The 20065-nt window shown below is 34.1% G+C and overlaps 1 protein-coding gene across 1 annotated transcript; it reads left to right on the forward strand.

Moving 5' to 3' along the window:
• The first annotated feature begins 72 nt into the window (after positions 1-72).
• Positions 73-19480, forward strand: fam199x (family with sequence similarity 199, X-linked). Its single transcript, XM_039766277.1, has 9 exons — positions 73-148; positions 1914-2064; positions 3125-3213; positions 4883-5065; positions 10068-10287; positions 12821-12973; positions 14370-14531; positions 15150-15410; positions 15640-19480. Exons 4-9 carry the CDS (start codon positions 4890-4892, stop codon positions 15808-15810), a joined length of 1143 nt encoding a protein of 380 aa, XP_039622211.1. The 5' UTR covers positions 73-148; positions 1914-2064; positions 3125-3213; positions 4883-4889; the 3' UTR covers positions 15811-19480.
• The last annotated feature ends 585 nt before the right edge of the window (positions 19481-20065 follow it).

The following is a 20065-nucleotide window of genomic DNA, read 5'->3' on the forward strand; positions in this document are numbered from 1 at the left end:
ATCATGTGTTCAGCAATTCATTTAATGAGGTCGCGAAATCTGTCATGTGACAAGGGAAGGCCTGTTCTAAAAGGCGAGGTCTACTTGCATAATCGTAGAGTTAACGGGACGAATTCGGTGACGTTAACACTTATAAAAACGAAATCAAGTAAGTCAATTGGCTTTATTGTCATGCCATCCATACACAGTGTTGCAGCAGACAGTGACCAGAAATAACGTTCCCCAGACTCGCGGTGCAACGTATACACAATCACAAGTGCAAGGCGAGCAATGAACAATAGTGTACGATGCTATAAATAAATAATAGGTAAATTAATTGAGATTAACACATTGAAATAGTAATAGATAATAACTAATAAAAACAAAAGTAGTAACAACTGCATATAAGTAAACTATTAGCAGCAGATCTGAGGGGAGGGGGATAGCACAAATTTCAGAATCCGGATGTTACCCAGCACCTGGAAGTGGATTCAAGTGAAACGTGTCTATGGGATCCTCATATTTCTTTTGTCTCTTATTAGATTAGGTTGATTAAACTTGATTAATGAATACACATGTACACAGTAATGTGCCACTGAGCCCATATTATTAATAATAGTTATTTCTATTGTTTCTCTGACTCAATGGGCAGAGTGGTGGCTCTGAGGCTAGGGATCCGAGTTCCAAAAGAAAGTGTCTTTTTATCTTGCACCAGAATACTGGATAATCTAAAGAAAATACTGTTCACTTTTTCATTTAATGAAAACATATTTTAAAATGTCATAAAGCTGTTTGCTCAAATATCTTTGTTGGCGCATTTTTTATTTTACACATATGTGAGTTTAATGTTAGCTTTCTTAAGTTTTTATTAGCAACATGAGGATACGTGGTGAAGTAGCCCAGCTTGCAGCACAGTAATGTCAGTTCAACACCCAGCTGGGATGCTGACTAAGTGAAGTATAATAAATGCTTGTCAATGCACTTTAACTAACCTTTTCTGGTGACTGAATACACACACACACACACACACACACACACAGGAGTTTAGTTTTATTTTAGGTTTAATATTACTTGACTTTGCAATATATAATAAACAGAACATAATTTTTATTTCTGCACATTTGGCTTGTTGGTAAAGGAAAATAAAAGCTTAAAGCCTTATATTTGATTATACAAGTCCAGATTTTGAATCCGATTGGGTCATTGACACGCTTTGCTGCCCAATAATGCCAGAAGAATGAATTGGAATCCTGGTTCGACCACTTACTTTGTGGGGCTTGCACATTCTCCTTTTGTTTTTCTATGTGTATTCTATAGTTTTCCTCCTACATCCCAATGATTCATATTTTAGATAAGCTTTAAACTTACCCAGTGCAATGCTATAATTAAACATCCATCCATCCATTATCCAACCTTCTATATCCTAACTACAGGGTCACAGGGGACTGCTAGAGCCAATCCCAGCCAACACAGGATGCAAGGCAGGAAACAAACCCCGGGCAGGGCGCCAGCCTACCACAGTATAATTAAACACATCACAGTAAAAGCTTAGTAGTGAACCTATTGCTTTGATTACCACCCCAATTTAAAGAAGTGTAACAGGAGCCTTCTTGAGCTAAACAATTTTCTCAAACCTTTTAGACTTAGACATTCCATTTCACATATCAGTGATCAATGCAAGATTGCCAAGTACTTGAATAAAAGCACTTAACCTGTTGCAATGTTAAAAAGTTGCACTATACTATTAAAAGCAAGGCAGTCTAAAAGGCTTTAACAGAAATGACAAATATCTATCTATGTTATTATTCATGTACTGTACTGTATATACAGAAATAGTATGTTTAATGCTCTCACATGTTTAATTGGTCAGAGTCCCCTCATTGAAAAGCCAAACAGTGTGTGTTTGAACTCTTTCTATCTCCTCCAAACTGTAGGGGGCGCTGCGATTCTCTACATGCTCGCCCTAGCGGCGGAAGAGGCTGTCCTTGCTCCCGGAAAAGAGACAGGAAGTCATTTTTCCTACGTCGAAGGGCTTTAGTCAAATCACATCAGCAACAACAATAATTCCCTGCCCAGGGTTAACTGGTTTGTAATATAGTATTTTCCTTAGATTTTGAATGTTTATTGTGGATTGGTTACTGCAGACGTATGACGATGGCAGGGCTTTTAATTAAAAAAAAATAGACGGTTGTGAGACGAGGCGTCATCATGGGGGATACGTTGTGAAGTTCACTCAGAGTGAACGGAGTAAACAAATGAGATCGTTACCTTTATGTGACTATAACAGTGGCAATTCGGTTGACAGGGACTGCAACAACGAATGGAAGAAACGGGCGTGTTACGGGGATAGTGCTGGATTGTCCGGGTACCTTTAGAGGACCGCTTATGTTTCATCTTATTTATTATAAATGCTGGGTTACCAACTCATTTACCTATTTGGAGCAAGTCAACAAGGACCCATTGCCCCATCGGGTACCTTTAGGGGGTTTCCGTAGAACCATTAGATTGTTTTCAGCATATCCGGGGGTGTTTTTGTTGTGATCCAGTGAGCCAAAGAAGGGTGACCGAGTTGTGTTATTGTGGACAACTGGACAGTTCCACCTTCATTATTGTTTCGGTAATTCTCCAGAGTTGTTAGCTTAAAGGATCTGCTTAGAGGCACGTAGTCCGCTATTTATAGTTTCCGAAAAGGAAAGCATTACAGGCAATGTGGCGCAGCGGTCAGGGCCTTAGACTTTATATAATAAATGTGCCGCTCCAAGTCTTGGTAGGTAAGCAATCGGAGGCTTTAAGCTGTTAAAAAGTGCACATGTAACCCTGAGCAGTTGTCATAAAGCCCGAACTTTATGGTTGACTCGGGTAAAGGCATCTGGCAGATATACATTATTAATAGTAATGTCGACAATTTGTGTTGTTCATTTTCTTTGGAATTTAAAAAAAATGGTTGAATGCGTTCAAGATTTAGTATGAAATTAGGTAGAGTCAAAGCTTTCCTCTTATTTATTGATACAGTTAAGCATTTTGTTGATTAAATGTACAGTTTGCAAAGTAATGTATGTCTTATTTTCATTGTTTCAATGTATTTAGATGTTTTTAAAACTTATTAATTGTACAACATGTATAATGTTTTGTTATATGTTAATAGGAGGAGTGATAAGTAGCTCAGCCCCATCCTAGTCAGCAATGTGCTTCACATGGACCAGATTCAGATTCTTTCCTGAATTTATATAACAGGTAAGCACAACGAATCTATTCATTAATGTATTTTAAGTCTTTTTGTTTATAGTTATTTTATGATACAACATTTCTGAAAGTGACTTTCATTATTAAAAGTATACCAGTTAATAGGATACACATTTTGCAGTAGGAAATTGAGGAGTTGACAGACTATATGATCTCTCATCATATTGGTCCATCCATTGTAGAAATGTAAAAATCTAAAGAGTTAGGTGCTGTAGTTGAAGCTTAAACCTTGGCTACCTTTACAAACATATTGGACAAGATGTTGGGACAATAATGCAATCAAGTAACAAAACAAGCTTGGTGGCTGCCTCTCCTTTGTGACGCTTCTTGTGTTCTAGTATTCCTACATCCAGTCATGTAACCAATTCTGTTTTTTGTACTTCTTTCTCTAGTAATCTATTTATGTCAAATATTCACAGTTGCATGAAAACTGATATTAACGGAAAGTTTCACCCAAAAGTACTGCTCTTTTATATGTTACTCACCCCTTATAGTTTGTAGTGGTGGTCAAGAAAAATTTCAATCTCGTGTTTGTGTAGAAAAGATATTACAAAGTTTCTAATAGAATGGGATTCAATAGTGACCAACGATGATCAACTGCAAAGAATGTGAAAAATGTCAGTTGAAAAGGGAGGGGAAAAAAAAAATCTCATGTTACTTTTGTTACATAATCCACATATCAGTTATTCAGTTGTAAGCTCAAAACCTTTTTTATTTTGATAAAGTATTGTTAAATAGAATTAAAAGTGCAAATCATAAATGAGAAACTAAAGCATCATTGGAAAGGCCTTTTAAATTGAAAAAGCATGCTCTTCACATGTTTTGGATGGTTCGAGTGAATAACTGGCATGGATTACACAACATAAGTAACATGAGATTTTTTTTCAGGGATTTTTTTGCATTATATGCCATTGTTCAGCACTGGTCACTACTGGGTTTAAAACACTGTGTGCGATGATCCTTCTGATGGATCAAAACAGATTATTTCACTGGAAGGTGAGGCAGGCAAGAGGTGCATCCTAGCAATAAAACGCATGTCCTGATCTGACAAGTCCATGAAACATTATCTTTTCAGTTTGTATCATTTTCAGTGGTGCTAGAATTTTCCAGTCACGTTGTGAAGCATACACATCAGATTGCTTATCTTGTAAATGAGGAACCGACATTCCAGTACTGTAGCTGAAATACCATACTTTATAACTTAAGTATATTAGATAAATCGGACACCATAGATATTATACAACCGAGTTATGTGAATGGTATTTTCTTATTTTTTTCAAATGAAAAACAATGGAAAAGGAAGATTAGTTTAACAGTACTCTATCGAATTGTTTAAAGGGCTGTAAACTTTCAGGTTGTTTAATGTTTATGCTAAAATCAGGAACATTCTAAGCTATCTAATTAAGCAAGGGGGCTAATATTACGATTTTAGTATCTGATTGGAGAAACATGTCTCTCAGTGCAATAAGGTCTAGTATAACAAGAAAAAAAAAATATTCTCTCACAAATAAAGGATGCTGTTGATTGTAAGGCAGTCCATTGGGTCTAGGCGAAACTTTATGATATTTAAGTGAATTTATTAATATTTTCTTCCTACATCTAGAAATAGTTTCTCTAATGTTAGGACTTGATTAATATCTGTTGTTTCGTATTTTTTTAGTGACTTAATGCTGAAAATGTCTGAAAATTTATATGAGAAATTCCTGGCTCCCGAAGAGCCATTTCCTTTATTGTCGCAACGAGGAAATGCTAGCGATGAAGGCACTTTGGACATTAGTGATTTTGGTTGCCAACTTTCATCTTGCCACAGGACTGATCCTCTTCACCGCTTCCACAGTAACAGGTTCGTTAATTGTGTTTTTTCCATTATGCAAATCTTTTACTTGGTGGATTTAATGTTATATTACTTGTACATAGATTAATAACACAACAATGGCTGGCATTATTAATTTATGGATAAGTCTGATAAAAGATTGAAATGCCAGTGCAAAGTATGCTATTAAAATAATTAATTCAAAGTCAAAACATGTTTAGATGAAACTCTGATTGGTTTGTGTCGTAAAAGTGATTAAATGAATTTAGTAATGGATGTTTTTTGGGCAAACACAATTGTTTTCTAGTTGGCTTTGATGAGGCACCCTGACAGTACTGCTCTGAACCTTGTAGTTACTGTGCTTTATTTAAAGTACATGATTTCTGAGCCATTCCAGTGGCGATTCTTATTGTTTATCGATATTCATCTGTTTGTTTAGCTAGCTGGTTTAGACATTTTTCTCTCTCTCACACAACTATTTTTGTGATACTGTTACTGATATTTTTGAAACATCACACTGGTCTGCAAAAAAAAAAAAACAACATATTTCTATTCTCTGAAAAATTTAAGGTGTTGTCAATCTAATTGTTCTATCACATCCAGTTTCTTCAGAGATGAAGGTTCAAAATGGGAAAAAAACACTTTTTCTCTAAAACAAATATATTTGTAAAATGAATTATTTAAACTTGAAAATTTTTAGCTTACAGCTAAAACAATTATACAGTATATACATGGGTACGAAAAGTATTCAGACCCCCTTCAATTTTTCACTCTTTGTTATATTGCAGCCATTTGCTAAAATCATTTAAATTAATTTTTTCCCTCATTAATGTACAAACAGCACCCCATATTGACAGACAAAAAAAATAATTTTTGAAATTGTTGCAGATTTATTAAAAAAGAAAAACTGAAATATCACATGGTCCTAAGTATTCAGACCCTTTGCTCAGTATTTAGTAGAAGCACCCTTTTGAGCTAATACAGCCATGATTCTTCTTTTGAAAGATGCAACAAGTTTTTCACACCTGTATTTGGGGATCCTCTGCCATTCCTCCTTGCAGTTCCTCTCCAGTTCTGTCAGGTTGGATGGTAAACATTGTTGGACAGCCATTTTTAGGTCTCTCCAGAGATGCTCAATTGGGTTTAAGTCAGGGCTCTGGCTGGACCATTCAAGAACAGTCACAGAGTTGTTGTGAAGCCATTGATTCGTTATTTTAGCTGTGTGCTTAGGGTCATTGTCTTGTTGGAAGGTAAACCTTCGGCCCAGTCTGAGGTCCTTGGCACTCTGGAGAAGGTTTTTGTCCAGGATATCCCTGTACTTGGCCGCATTCATCTTTCCCACGATTGCAACCAGTCGTCCTGTCCCTGCAGCTGAAAAACACCCCCACAGCATGATGCTGCCACCGCCATGCTTCACTGTGGGGACTGTATTGGACAAGTGATGAGCAGTGCCTGGTTGTCTCCACACACTGAGGAGAGGCAAGACACATGACAGTCCACATGGAGTTTGCCCATGTGGTATTTCAGTTTTTCTTTTTTAATAAATCTGCAACAATTTCAAAAATTCTTTTTTTTGTCTGTCAATAATGAGGAAAAAATTAATTTAAATGATTTTAGCAAATGGCTGCAATATAACAAAGAGTGAAAAATTGAAGGGGGGGTCTGAATACTTTCCGTACCCACTGTGTGTGTATGTATATAGATAGATAGATATAGATATAGATATATATATATATATATATATATATATATATATATATATATATATATATATATATATGCAGAATACCCACGCTTCGCAGCGGAGAAGTAGTGTGTTAAAGAAGTTATGAAAAAGAAAAGGAAATATTTTAAAAATAACGTAAGATGATTGTTAATGTAATTGTTTTGTCATAGATAGATATGACAACAACATTCCTATCAATCTATCTATACCTGCGTTTGGCATCGGAGAAGTAAAAAGAAAAGGAAACATTTTAATAATAACGTAACATGATTGACAATGTAATTGTTTTGTCATTGTCATGAGTGTTGCTGGCATATATATATATATATATATATATATATATATATATATATATATATATATATATATATACACACACACAGTAATGCATCTAATTTTGCTTGCTTTTCAGTGTGCACAAAACCGTGCTTTTATCAAGGCTTCGCTCAGGTAGTTTTTTGAAATGAAATTTTCCTCCGATCAGTCGTAGGAACGCGCTTCATTCCGACTCTTAACATTTTTGTAGCTGTGATGTGTGCATCAGTGTAATCGATGTACCAGGAAATCATGCATTGACAATAGTTCCCCTTTGCTTGGAATTGTCAGTGTGATTAGTTGTGTTATTTTTTGTTATGGAGTACATGCATCAAAGCTTCTCAGCTGTGCTTGTGCTAAGAAAAAGAAAGATTTTAAAAATAACGTAACATGATTCTGCGTTAACCGCATACTTTTTCGTACGTCCCAAACCAAGGAGATGCGAGGTTAAAATGAATGAATGTACTCCATACATCCCCTCTCGGGAATCAAACCTCGGATGTCGGCGCTAGAGGCGAAGCCTCTACAATTGCGCCACGGTGTGTGGCTTGTCTATTTGAGAGTATGTAGATCGGGATATATATATATATATATATATATATATATATATATATATATATATATATATATATATATATATATATATATATATATATATTTGCAGCGGAGAAGTAGTGTGGTAAAGAAGTTATGAAAAAGAAAAGGGAACATTTTAAAAATAACGTAACATGATTGTCAATATACAGTAATTGTTTTGTGAGTGTTATTGAATGTTGCTGTCATCAAGGATTTGATTAATATTATTTGTTTCAATCAGGCTCGTATGTGTACGATGTGTTGTGTTCAAGTTACATTCCGTGATTTCAATCGTTGTAAAGATAAGAGTTTTCATTCATCGATTCGTTTCTTACTGCATCAATAAACAGCTCGTCTTCCTCTTTATCTGAGACGTGACACACTGCATGCACTGGGTTTTTTTTTTTCCACTGTCTTCCTTTAGCGGGACATTCTCTTTTTCCACCGTGTGCTTTGTTTCGGCAGTAGCTGCACTTATGAATATGCTTGTATGTATCAGACGCCTCATATTTTTTTTCTGCCTTCTCAATTGTGTAATTCGGTTTTGTTCAGCACTCTTTGGAACTGTTGCTTTTTGCCTGTGCACTGCGTCAGTTCACGTGAGCCGCTTGGTGTTCTTGCATCGAAGGTTCCCAGCTGTGCTGGTGCCATCTCGTGTGATGTCCATGGCTGTATGTAATGTCAGCTAAGACCCGGCACTTAAAAGTTTCTCTCGCAGTTTCGCTGAGTTTGTGCCAAACACCACCCTGACCATCTCATCTTCCTCTGCATAAGCACAGTCCTTCACCCGTGAATATATAGCGCCAGTGTTTCTATTGGATTGCCGCTGACGGACGGCCTTATATGGGCAGGCACTAAATTACAAACACCAGCGGCAGCCTGTCTATGAACTTAATTTAAACTTTAGGTGTACACCGTGCTTTGTTTCCGAAGTAGCAGCACTCATGAATATGGTTGTATATGTCAGTCGCTCGCTTCTTATTGTTTCGCTGCCTTCTCAATAATATAATGCATGTTTTCTTCAGCGCTTTTTTGAGCTCTTCCTGGTTTTCTACGTACTGCGTTGATAGTCAGTTCACGTGATTACGTGGGAGGCGTGATGACGTCACACGAAACTCCGCCACCCACGGCCATCCAGCTCAACTCCTTTACAGTATATGGAGAAAAATAGCTCTCAGTTATGACCATTACGTGTAGAATTTCGAAATGAAACCTGCCCAACTTTTGTAAGTAAGCTGTAAGGAATGAGCCTGCCAAATTTCAGCCTTCTACCTACACAGGAACTTGGAGAATTAGTGATCAGTCAGTCAGTCAGTCAGTGAGGGCTTTGCCTTTTATTAGTGTGTGTGTGTATGTGTATATATATATATATATATATATATATATATATATATATATATATATATATATAAATGATATATATAGAATAAGAGTATAGGTAATACTGTAAATTTTGACATGTTGCTAGGTAGGAAAGAGTAACTCATCAATAAAGTACTTGTAGTTTTTTCCGCCTTTGCATTCCCAGGAAAATCATGTAACAAACTCCTCTCCCCCCAGAAATAAAGAAAGGGAGTGTATTCTTTTACCATTTGCTTACCTGTTTAAGGTAATTGATGGATCGACCCGGCCTTACATATTTTTGTAAAAACCATTTGAACAACCTCTTTCTCTCTTCTGGAACATAGAATTCTTTCTAACTTTGTAAATATAAATTGCTGCATATTTTTAAGGAATAAGAGAAGGGAGAAAAATACTGTTTGAGATCAAAACGTGTACTAAATAATAAATTGAGGTTTCGCCTCAACTAACATTAAGTACGAAGAGGACTCAACTCAAAAAAATGCTTTAGATAGTATTTTGAGCATGAAAATACTTGTGCCATAAAACACATGTAACTTATTTTTTAAACAATAGTTTTTTTAAATAGCATTTTCCACTGAATTTGGTATTATACTGAAACAGTTTGTTTTACAGATTCTGATTTAGTACACCTGAATTTATAAAGTGTGCAGTTTTCTTTTTAATGCACAAGGGGATTTTTGCTGCAGAGCAGTGTTCTTTTTGTTCAATAGCAAGTGTCCTATATGATCTCAGAATTACTTTTGATGCATCAGATAAGTTAAGAAAATACATAGTCTTTAAGCAAACCATGTGTTTTGTATTGTGCATTTTTAGCGAATTGAGTTTAAATAATAGTTAAATTTTATAAGAAACCCATAAGTGGGATTTGGGATTAAATCAAATCAGACACACACTTGTAGGTGTTCAGAGTTATAAATCTTAAGAATATAGGTTTATCTGCTGTTAATTTTGTCATACCTCATGTTGAATGGTCTGGCTTTTTATACATTTCTGTCTGTCTTCTGTAATCATTCTAAAAAGGATGACAATAATCCTATACATGTTTTTCAGATGGAATCTGACCTCCTGTGGTACCAGTGTTGCCAGCTCCGAGTGCAGCGAGGAGTTGTTTTCATCTGTGTCTGTTGGAGACCAGGATGATTGCTACTCTCTCTTAGATGACCAGGAGTTTACATCCTACGACTTTTTTCCTGAAGGCAGCGTCTGTAGTGATGTGTCTTCATCTATTAGTACATATTGGGACTGGTCAGACAGCGAGTTTGAGTGGCAGGTAGGGTAAATGAATCAAGCAAGCAGTCAGAAACCTTGCTTGCAGATCACGCAATTTAATAAAGTTACAGAAAAAATAACTTAATGTATTGCAAATGGTGTGTCTGTTTTGGTCAGTGGTTGGTTGAGTCTCAATGTTTAATAGAAAAGTCTGGAACACCAGTGGAATAATCGGGTTGTTCAGAAACTAAAGATTTGATAATATTCTGGTCAAATTTTATATGTCAAAATATGCCAAGTTTGCTATCCATTGAACGGCTACTTATTAACAGTTTATTATGCTAAATAAAATAATTCTAGTTCAGAGTTCTGCATTATGACCAATCGGTAAAAATAGTAAACTAAAATTTATATAATAGATTTTCAAAGTGAATATTACTTAGCACACAATTAGGTAGCACACTAGGTAAATGGTAATAGTCTTATCAGCAATTGTAGCATTTCAAATTCTTGCACTCAAGACAATGCTTCATGGCTCATTTTATTAAATTACAGTACCCAATGATATCTTAACTTGGTCAATACAATTCATATTGAAAGGCAAGTTTCAATCAGGGTCATAGTTATGTTGGAATATTTTATTTATTTCTGACTAAAGTCTGAAAGTTGTAAGAAATTATGTTCCAGCATGTACTTAAGACCTCCCAGTAGCACATCCTCTAGTTTTGTGTACATCTGTCCTTTCTCTTCCCTCCAGTCACCCTTTTCTCAACTCCAGACTCGGCTGGCTTTTGACCTGAAGGCAGCTTTAAAACACATGCCTTGGATTACTTCTTAGGATCAAAGACAGGCTACTATTTGTTTCAGGGACAACTGGCTAGATATCCATTCAGCAATACCTCTTTTTGCTGAATTTTGGAACCTTGTCCAACTTAAAATATTTTGTAAACATCAGAATGTATTAGTTGATGCCCAAGTACACTCCTAAATTGTTTTTTTCCCCAAATCTGGTGATTGATTGGTTTGGTTATATAGTCTCTGAACAATTTGAAAAAGCAATGATAAGTATTGGTGATCAGCTTATAAAAACTTGGAATTTATATACTCCATAATCCAATTTGCCATTGCCATGTTCAGTCTTTTTGTTGTGATTATTTTTTGAGTTCTAACAAAAATTGTTTTTAATAATAGTTGGTCTGGTTCATTTCTGTAGTTAAATTCCAGTAAAGTTTGACTTTTAAAACAATAAGTATGAATAAAGAAAAAATTTTATTGTACATTTGTGACTCCTAAAAAATACACCCAAGTACATGATTTTTAAGTATATGTTGCCATTACAGTTTAGAGTATACTATTATGGTGACATCAAACATATTGACTTTATGCAGCAGCAGTGCCCAATATCTGATCCTGGAGGGCTACCATGGCTGCCGATTTTCATCCTAAGCATTTTCTTAATTAGGTACCAGTTTTCTTTGCTGCTAATTAATTTCTTTTGCCTTAATTACAATTGACTTGCTATTTAAGACTCAGACCCCTCAATTGTTTTTTTTTTGCAGGCAAGCAATAGTGAGATGAAAAAATGAGCCAACATATGACCAGCTATCCTGTGTCTGTCATGTAATATCTGAAAATAAAGAAAGATGAAAGTCTTGGTAATGTTGATCTGCTCAGATCTACAAAGTATTTTGACGGTGCTCTTAGCAAAAAGAAAATCAACTGTTTTGAAAATGTATTCTGTTGAAGAATGTGGTCAGCAACATGCCATTGAATTGAGTAATAGTTAAATGAACAAGAATTGGCTTCAAATTAAAAAATTGGGTGGAGTTTGAATCCCAGACTTAAATGGTGATCTTTTGGCTCACTTCACATCTCATTTTTGTTTGGCTACCATTTAAGGAAAAAGTATCAATCCAGAAGACTGGGTTTTAAAATACATGCTGTTAAAATGAAAGGAGAATAAATCAGTTAACAACAATGATTGGTCACTGATAAATGTAGCATAAAATAAAACTTGTAGCCCTCCTTGGTTTTGGATACTCCTGTTTTACAGTTTGACAAAGCTGGGATTCACTGTTTCCAGTACACTGAATTCTCAGTTAAAGAAGCACTTATATTCCCACATCATACAGTAATACTTTAATTTAAAGAGCAAAATCTCTAGTGTAACAATATAATGGTTGCAAGATAACCTGTGTAAGGCTATCCTGTCCATCTACAGCTTCTCTAGAACTGCATCTTGTGTAGTTTTGGGCTTTATCTCTCAAAAACGTTGTCCATAATTATTAAATTCTTACCTCAAAACCTCTGTTACTATATAGATCCTCAAATAAAAAGCATATGAGTTTTTTTTTGTTTCGTTTTTTTTACTCTGAGGTGTTCAGATATAAGTTCTAGATTCTGCTAAAATTCAAAAAGAAATTATTGGAATAGTGGATAGTGTAATATAATTATCCATGTTTTTATTAAATTTTATACTATTGCCAATTTTTTTAAAAATGTGTTTTTTTTTTACTTAAAGTAATAACTAATTTAATGTGTTATAAGTATATACTCATTTAAGTTTCTCTTTTTTCTTCTTTTTTCTTGGTAAGTTGCCTGGTAGTGATATTGCAAGTGGAAGTGATGTGTTGTCTGATATTATACCTAGTGTTCCTAGCTCTCCTTGCTTGATCCCAAAACGAAAAATCAAGCAGCATAGAAATCTGGATGAATTACCATGGAGTGCTATGACTAATGATGAACAGGTATCATCTTTTATGTATATCAATTTTAAATCCACTGCGTATGTTTTTTAATTTTGGAATTTGATCAGTAGGGGTTTTTGGTATGAGTAAGAAGACAGTTTATGGACTGGATTATAAGTTACTGCGTTTTTGTTTAGCTTTTGAGGTCTATGGCATCATGGCACAAGGCATATTGAAGAGGAATGTTTTGTATTTCTAGTGCATAATATTTTTTATCACATTTTAAATAAAATCAATCAGTAAATGGGAGCAAGAACAGTAAAAATAAGCTTTGCCAAAATTACACCCACCCACAACTTTAGATCATAACCTGATGGTACTTGAGTAACTTCTGTTTGTATTTTTGATTCTGTAGTGATGAATTCTTAATTTCTTTTCACTCATTTCTATTTATATTATTTCAAAGATATTCATTGTTAAATGGCTTGAGTTAAATGAGACAAATATCCGTTCCTAAATGTTTTTTTTTTATCAATAAAATGTAAAGTACGCATAGTCTATATGGCAGTAGATAACCTAGTTGGTATAGAATTTCCCTTTCTGGTGTATTGCAGGTATTGTGATTTGTTTTGAGGCTTGTTGGAAAGTACAAATTGTAAGATTCTGAAAAGTTTTAGTGTGATTTATACTTTTTTCCTTTTTCATTCATTAATTGCACAGTAATTGTTTCCCTGTCTTCAGGCTCAGTTTATCTGGTGTTAACTAGCACCTTATTTTGCGGGATATATGTGCATACATACCATTGTGTGACATCACCACTTCCTCTTAATGAAAAGGTGATATTCACTTGCTGTATAATGCGTGTCTTAACTGGAGACTTCTATTGTGAGAATGCCATGCTGCTTCAAGGAATTTTGAAATACTCACTTTAGAAATTGTGATCTTTGAGTTGTCTTTCTATTAGGATGAAAGGAAATCAGATTTACTTTATCAATCTTTGCTTCTTTTCTGAGCATGATTCTTTTATCATCTTTAACGCTTTTTGAAATATCTAAATACTATGCATCTGTGAGTAGTAGTTTAATTGACTAATACAGATGTTTTTCTTTTGTATTTCTTTTTTTGTTTATTTTCCCTTTTCAGATTTTGAGATTCTGTGTAAGGTTACTGACTGGTTATTAGCTTTGTAAGATATCTCCTTATTTTAATAAACACTGAATAAAAACTACTTTTTTCTCCTCTGTCAATTTCCAGACCCAATTCCAGTTGGGTTTAGCTTTTTCGATAACTTGCAGGCTAGAAGAAAACTTAATGTCAAGATGCGTATCATGACAGTACCTGCAAATATTGTGATTTTGTTTTTGACATCTGTTCCACCTCTAGTGTAAGGGGAGTAAGGTTATGTTAGGCTGCATGGTTTTATAATATTAACTTGATAATCCTTGCTTTAATTCAGGTTGAATACATTGAGTATTTAAGTCGAAAGGTCAGTACTGAGATGGGATTGAGAGAACAGCTGGACATTATCAAAATTATTGACCCAAGTGCACAGATATCTCCTACAGATAGCGAATTCATCATTGAACTCAACTGCCTGACGGATGAGAAACTGAAACAGGTTACAATCTGTAATATCTTACTTTTCTTGTTAGATTCAGACCAATTTGTTATAAAGGTGTATGTAAATGAAAACTTAATTTGTTTTAATGCTGGTGATTAACCCAACCCAAGTATATTATTAAATATGTCAAATGCTTTCATTAATGTTTGGTTTAGTATTCATAGTCAATTATCACAGATTAGTAAAAGTGAAGAGTGTAAAGTTTTAAACACTTAACGTTTCACAGGTAATTTGTACATTACTTTCAGTTGGTCAGTGTAATTAAGTTAGTTTGAAGTAAGCTATTAGAATGTTTTTCACAGTGTACAGTAGGTATTTTTGTCTTATTTAGAAAGATAAACATTTGTTGTGTTAAATTTGGCCTTTTTCAGGCTTTAATGAATGTGATTTGTAGAATCCCAAATCACCAAGAAGAACTGCAGTTATAGTATAACTTGAGTCTTAATACTTCTCAAATATATTTTTCTAATACACAAAATAATTGTTTTATTCTTAGTCTGTGCATCATGCAAGAACATCAAGGGGTAATGAGTTGAAAGGCAGTGGTGCTAAATATGTCTGTGTTCTGTATCCCATTTTGACTAAGACTCATTAACATCAATTTGCTGTGCATAGGTCAGAAACTACATCAAGGAGCACAGTCCACGACTGCGGCCAACCAGTACAAGAGAAAGCTGGAAGAGGAGCACCCATAGCAGTGCCAGTACTAGTGGTGTGAGTGGTGCCAGCAGCAGCAATGCCAGCATGGTCAGTTCTGCCAGCAGCTCTAGTGGAGGATCCAACTCTAACTCGAATTGCAGCATCGCCAACATGAGTCGTGCACACAGTGATAGCAACCTGTCTGCCAGTGCTGCTGAAAGAATTCGTGACTCCAAGGTAAGAACCCACACATGCTAGAAAATGCAAGTGTGTCTTTAAGTGACCCACCCAAGCGTTAACTTTCTTCCCTGTAGCATATACTGAAGAGAGAGAAGGAAGTAAATGCTAGGAAGATGAGCAGAATATATATATATATTTTTTTTTTTCAGATCTGCCATTTATTGGAGATAGCTTCTAAATTTTCTAGCTTGACGTTTTGCACATTTCATTTTTTTTTTTTTTGCAGAAAAGATCCAAGCAACGCAAACTTCAGCAGAAAGCCTTACGGAAAAGACAGCTGAAGGAACAGCGACAGGCTCGGAAGGAACGACTTAGTGGACTCTTCCTTAACGAGGAGGTGCTTTCCCTTAGAGTGACTGAAGAGGACAATGAAGGCGATGTAGATATCTTAATGTGACATAACATATCAGTGCTCCCTCTAAGCTTTAAACAAAGTTACAAAGAAAGAAATATACAAATACTGAAATGAAAAAAAGATGCTAAGAATGATCCAAATAAATTCATATCAAAGTTTCTAATTGTAAGCCTGTTTTTGCTGAGGACATCTTATTAATACTTTATTAATTTACATAGTCACTTCAAAGGAATCCAAACCAGTGAAACAAGTGGCTCTCCCAAACCCCCAAAAAATATTGGACAGATGTGATTTTTTTTTTTTAAACATAATATATGTTTTAAATTAGACTATGCATTGAAACCTGCTTGAGTGCAGGGTTTTGAAGCACAGAGGGAACACTGAGTCTCCTTTTTGGAGAGTTAGAGTTGAAAATGGGTCACATTTGTAGCCATTAAGCCACACTATTTTTGAATTATGTAACAATACACTAAGACATGGAACTGTCTCTGCCTTTGCTTGACAGAGGATATTTTTGTTTGCTTGCAGTATTATATTTTTGGGGTGTCTTTTTTCCTACCTTAATTATAGCACTTGTGCTTTGGTATGTATTCTAGCCCACGCCCTGCTGTATTTTGATTGCATTGTAGATAAATTTGTTGTACAGATGTTTCTGGGTGAACCATTTTATGCATAACCTGTGGAGACCTTTGCTGGTTAGGACTCATTAAATATTCTATTTGTGAGTTTGCAGTTAATAAACAAAACTGAGCTCTTGAAATATTACTATTGCTCTCTAGTTTGCAGGGCATTTACTGGACTTTGTAGATGTCTCTTTAAATTTCTTTTGTGATACATTTTGTTTAAATATGAATGAAATGCAGATTATTGCTTGTTGATACTGGTTAGAGCACTATATCATATCCAGCCTTCAGGCAAGTGAACTACAAAGCTGTTTTTTTATGTTCATATTAATGCTTTTTAAGTTTGAACAACTTTTATTTACTTTGCTATTTGAAATGTGTTAAAAGTATGTTTATATTTCTGTTAAATGGTTAAAGAAATTGTGACTGTTAAACCAACAGAGATATTCTTTAAAAATGACAGATCAGTGAATTAAAAGCAATGTCAGTTACAACTTGTACTGTAAATTGATTTGATATTTTGAGAGGAATATAGATAGACTTTTATTAAACGCATATAACACTCAGTTTACAAATTGAATAAAATAAAATCTTGCTAGAAAGTGCAAGTTAACAGCAACGGTTAATTTTTAGAAAAATGAAACTATTTTCATCATACGATTATGACAATATAAAACATTAGATAATGAAAATATTAGGAATTTCTGTTTAAGTAGAGAAATATTGTGAGAAAATATATGCTAAAAATATGCAAAGTTGCACAAAAAATATTGGGTCCAAAAATGATGATCTGAAAATCATTCACAACCATCTTTGTTGTTTTTTTCTAAACCATATTTGCTTGTTTTTCGTCACATTGATTTACAAGTTCTATCAGAGACTACCTCAACTTAATAATGGTTGAATGCAGATTTTTTCCACTAAGTAGTAAGAGTGAAGTTGACTTTGGTTTTCATTTACCTTTACTGTAATTTAACACAATTCTAATACTGTTTGGGGGAAAAAAAAACTTATGTTGTGGGCTGTCTTTTTCTCGCCCTTTACAGACTTTAAATATAAATTATGTAATGATAAGAATTCTAACAACAAACCTGAGTTTCATACCATCTCTGGACTAAATTTAATTTCCACATGTTGAACTTTCAATAGAAGGTGCTTTAAAAATACAGTATATTATGCTTTATACTCTCATATGGTAGTTTTCTATTTATCTGTGAATAATTGTGACACAGGAAAATAGACAGTATTTTCAGATATTTTTTCTCTGTAATTTTTCAGGAGATTATAATTTATTTAACTTGGGGTTAAGTAAAGCGTTCCTGTGCATTTCCTGGTGTAGTACATGAAACTGTCCAGAAGATGGGAGTGTTGTCGAGCCATTTGTTTGTACAGTACACCGATGTGAACTTTTGTAAATATTACGGGTAATTGTAAATATTAAAAAGTATTGAGGAAAAAAAATAACTGATATTTCAGTTGATTACATTGCTTTTTAAATGTCTTACCTTTAATAGAGGAGGCGTATTCTACAAAATACAGCTTCACTCATGTAGACCTACAATATAGTAAGAAATGGTTACTTTCTAGGAAGGTTTAAATGTAAATAGCTACAACGCCCATGCATATTGTCTTACATATTTTGAATTCCTAATTTTTCCTTTCTAAATTTCTAACATCTAAAACTTATTTGTTACTCCATCTTAAGAAAGAGTACATTTAAAAGTTGTCATAACGCTGTAACTTCATAATTTCATTTTCATTTGTCAGTTTGCTTATAGGAGTAACAATACCAGAAAGTTTGTCAGGAACAAAAGCTGTACATTTCTGAAAAATAAAGTTAAGAGATAGGTAAAATTCAGATTTTCTTTACTGTATGGACATCTGAGGCTGTTTTCTGCAAACATGCCAATTATTTTCCTCCTCTTTGCACTGGATTATGAAAGATGAATGACTGACTCCATTAAAATTGTAAATGTCAAAGTGTTACTTTATATTTCAGGATTGCTTCATATGTGTGTATGATCTGAGTTTTATTATGTGTGAATGTGTAATGAATTTCTTAGTTTAGAAATACCAGTCGGATTGTGTGTAGATTATGTAACCTTTGCAGTCTTTATACTTATTTGGAGTTGACATTCAATAAATACTTGACTGCATTATGTAACAGTGAATTTCTTTTAATTGTAGTAATTTTATTTTTTAAGAAGCACAGTGTGTAAATGCAGTACTTTTGGCTTGACTATTTTAATGCTTTCATTTTTATGCATAATGATATTATGCATTCCAGTGTAATTTTGTATTTTTTAATTGGATGTTGGTGAACAGCCAGACTTTGAGCAGTGCCCTATTCTTACATTTTTTTGTTTCTTTTAAGATAATTTATATAGTTTTCTTTTTGTAGTTCATAGAATTACATTTGAAAAGCTAAAGTACCTTGATTGAAGATGATGATGGGATATAAACAGTTAATTTTCTTCATTCATAGTTACTCTGTGTATTCAGTTTTTTATTTTCTATACATTGGGAAATTGTGTATAGATTTTGCCTTACTGTATGTCATTGTATTGTTTGCAGTTCATTCAGAAAAATCAGTTAATTTCTAGCTGCCAAAATTCATAAAATTGAAGAATCAGTTTGCAGAATGGTTGTTTCTCATGTTTCTTTGAAAGACACAGATTTAAACTGTTAATATCTAGTATTAGGATTTTCTTTTTTCTTTTCTCAAATAAACTGGGTTTTATCAATTCATTTACAATTTTGCTTGTAGAAAATACTGAGATAATAAGCATGTTAATGACCAGCAGAAATGCTTACCAGGAAATACTTGTTGGGAAATTAGAATTCTGTGAGTAAATTGATAATGAAAATGTAACGTGGGGAAATAATTTAATATCTTATAATTGATTGAATTTATTTGCCCTGGTAATATCCACTTGAAGACAGAGCCATTAGAAGTGGGTATATTTTGGCAGATTTCAAATGGGGCTCCAAACCTTTATAGTGGGTATTGAAATGTCATAAAAACAAATGTAACTAAAAACAGCTTTGTTTATTAATAAATCAAAATAACACTCCCTGATTACTCTTAATTTCTCTCTTGATTTTTTTTTCTTTTACAATAGTAATGTCACATGTTTGATTCAGATTCTGCCCAGAGCAGTTGTCTTATGTTGCTCTGGTTCCTGTTTTATCTGTTATCTTTCAGCTTTCTGTAACCTTGAAAAGACTTAATTGAATCAAAAGATTGTATGGCTGAATTTTTTAATCTTTTTCCTTTGTTTATTTTATTTACTAAACAAATCATAGCTGCCCTTGAAAGAGCTTACTACTAAATGTGTACATCATGTAGTGGATCCATCTGCTTCATTTGCTGTGCCCATATTCAAGAGCTTGTAGATGTACTTGCAGATTGTATTACATTATCGGTTCTAGGTGTTATTGTTCCCATGCTAACTTCATTTTTCTACTAGCTGAAATTCCCAAAATTTTATATGAAATTTCGCTGATTCTTTCTATTGACAGTTTTTCTTACAATCTTAGAAATCTCTGTCAAAATCAGGATGAAGCAGCAGTGATTTAAACAAAATGAATAATAGGTAAAATATCCACAGTGGCACAATGTATAATGATGTACTGTATATTAATATTAAAATGTACCTGGCTCTGGCCTCTAC

This window comes from Polypterus senegalus, chromosome 10, assembly GCF_016835505.1.
Source record: "Polypterus senegalus isolate Bchr_013 chromosome 10, ASM1683550v1, whole genome shotgun sequence".
Lineage (NCBI taxonomy): Eukaryota > Metazoa > Chordata > Cladistia > Polypteriformes > Polypteridae > Polypterus > Polypterus senegalus.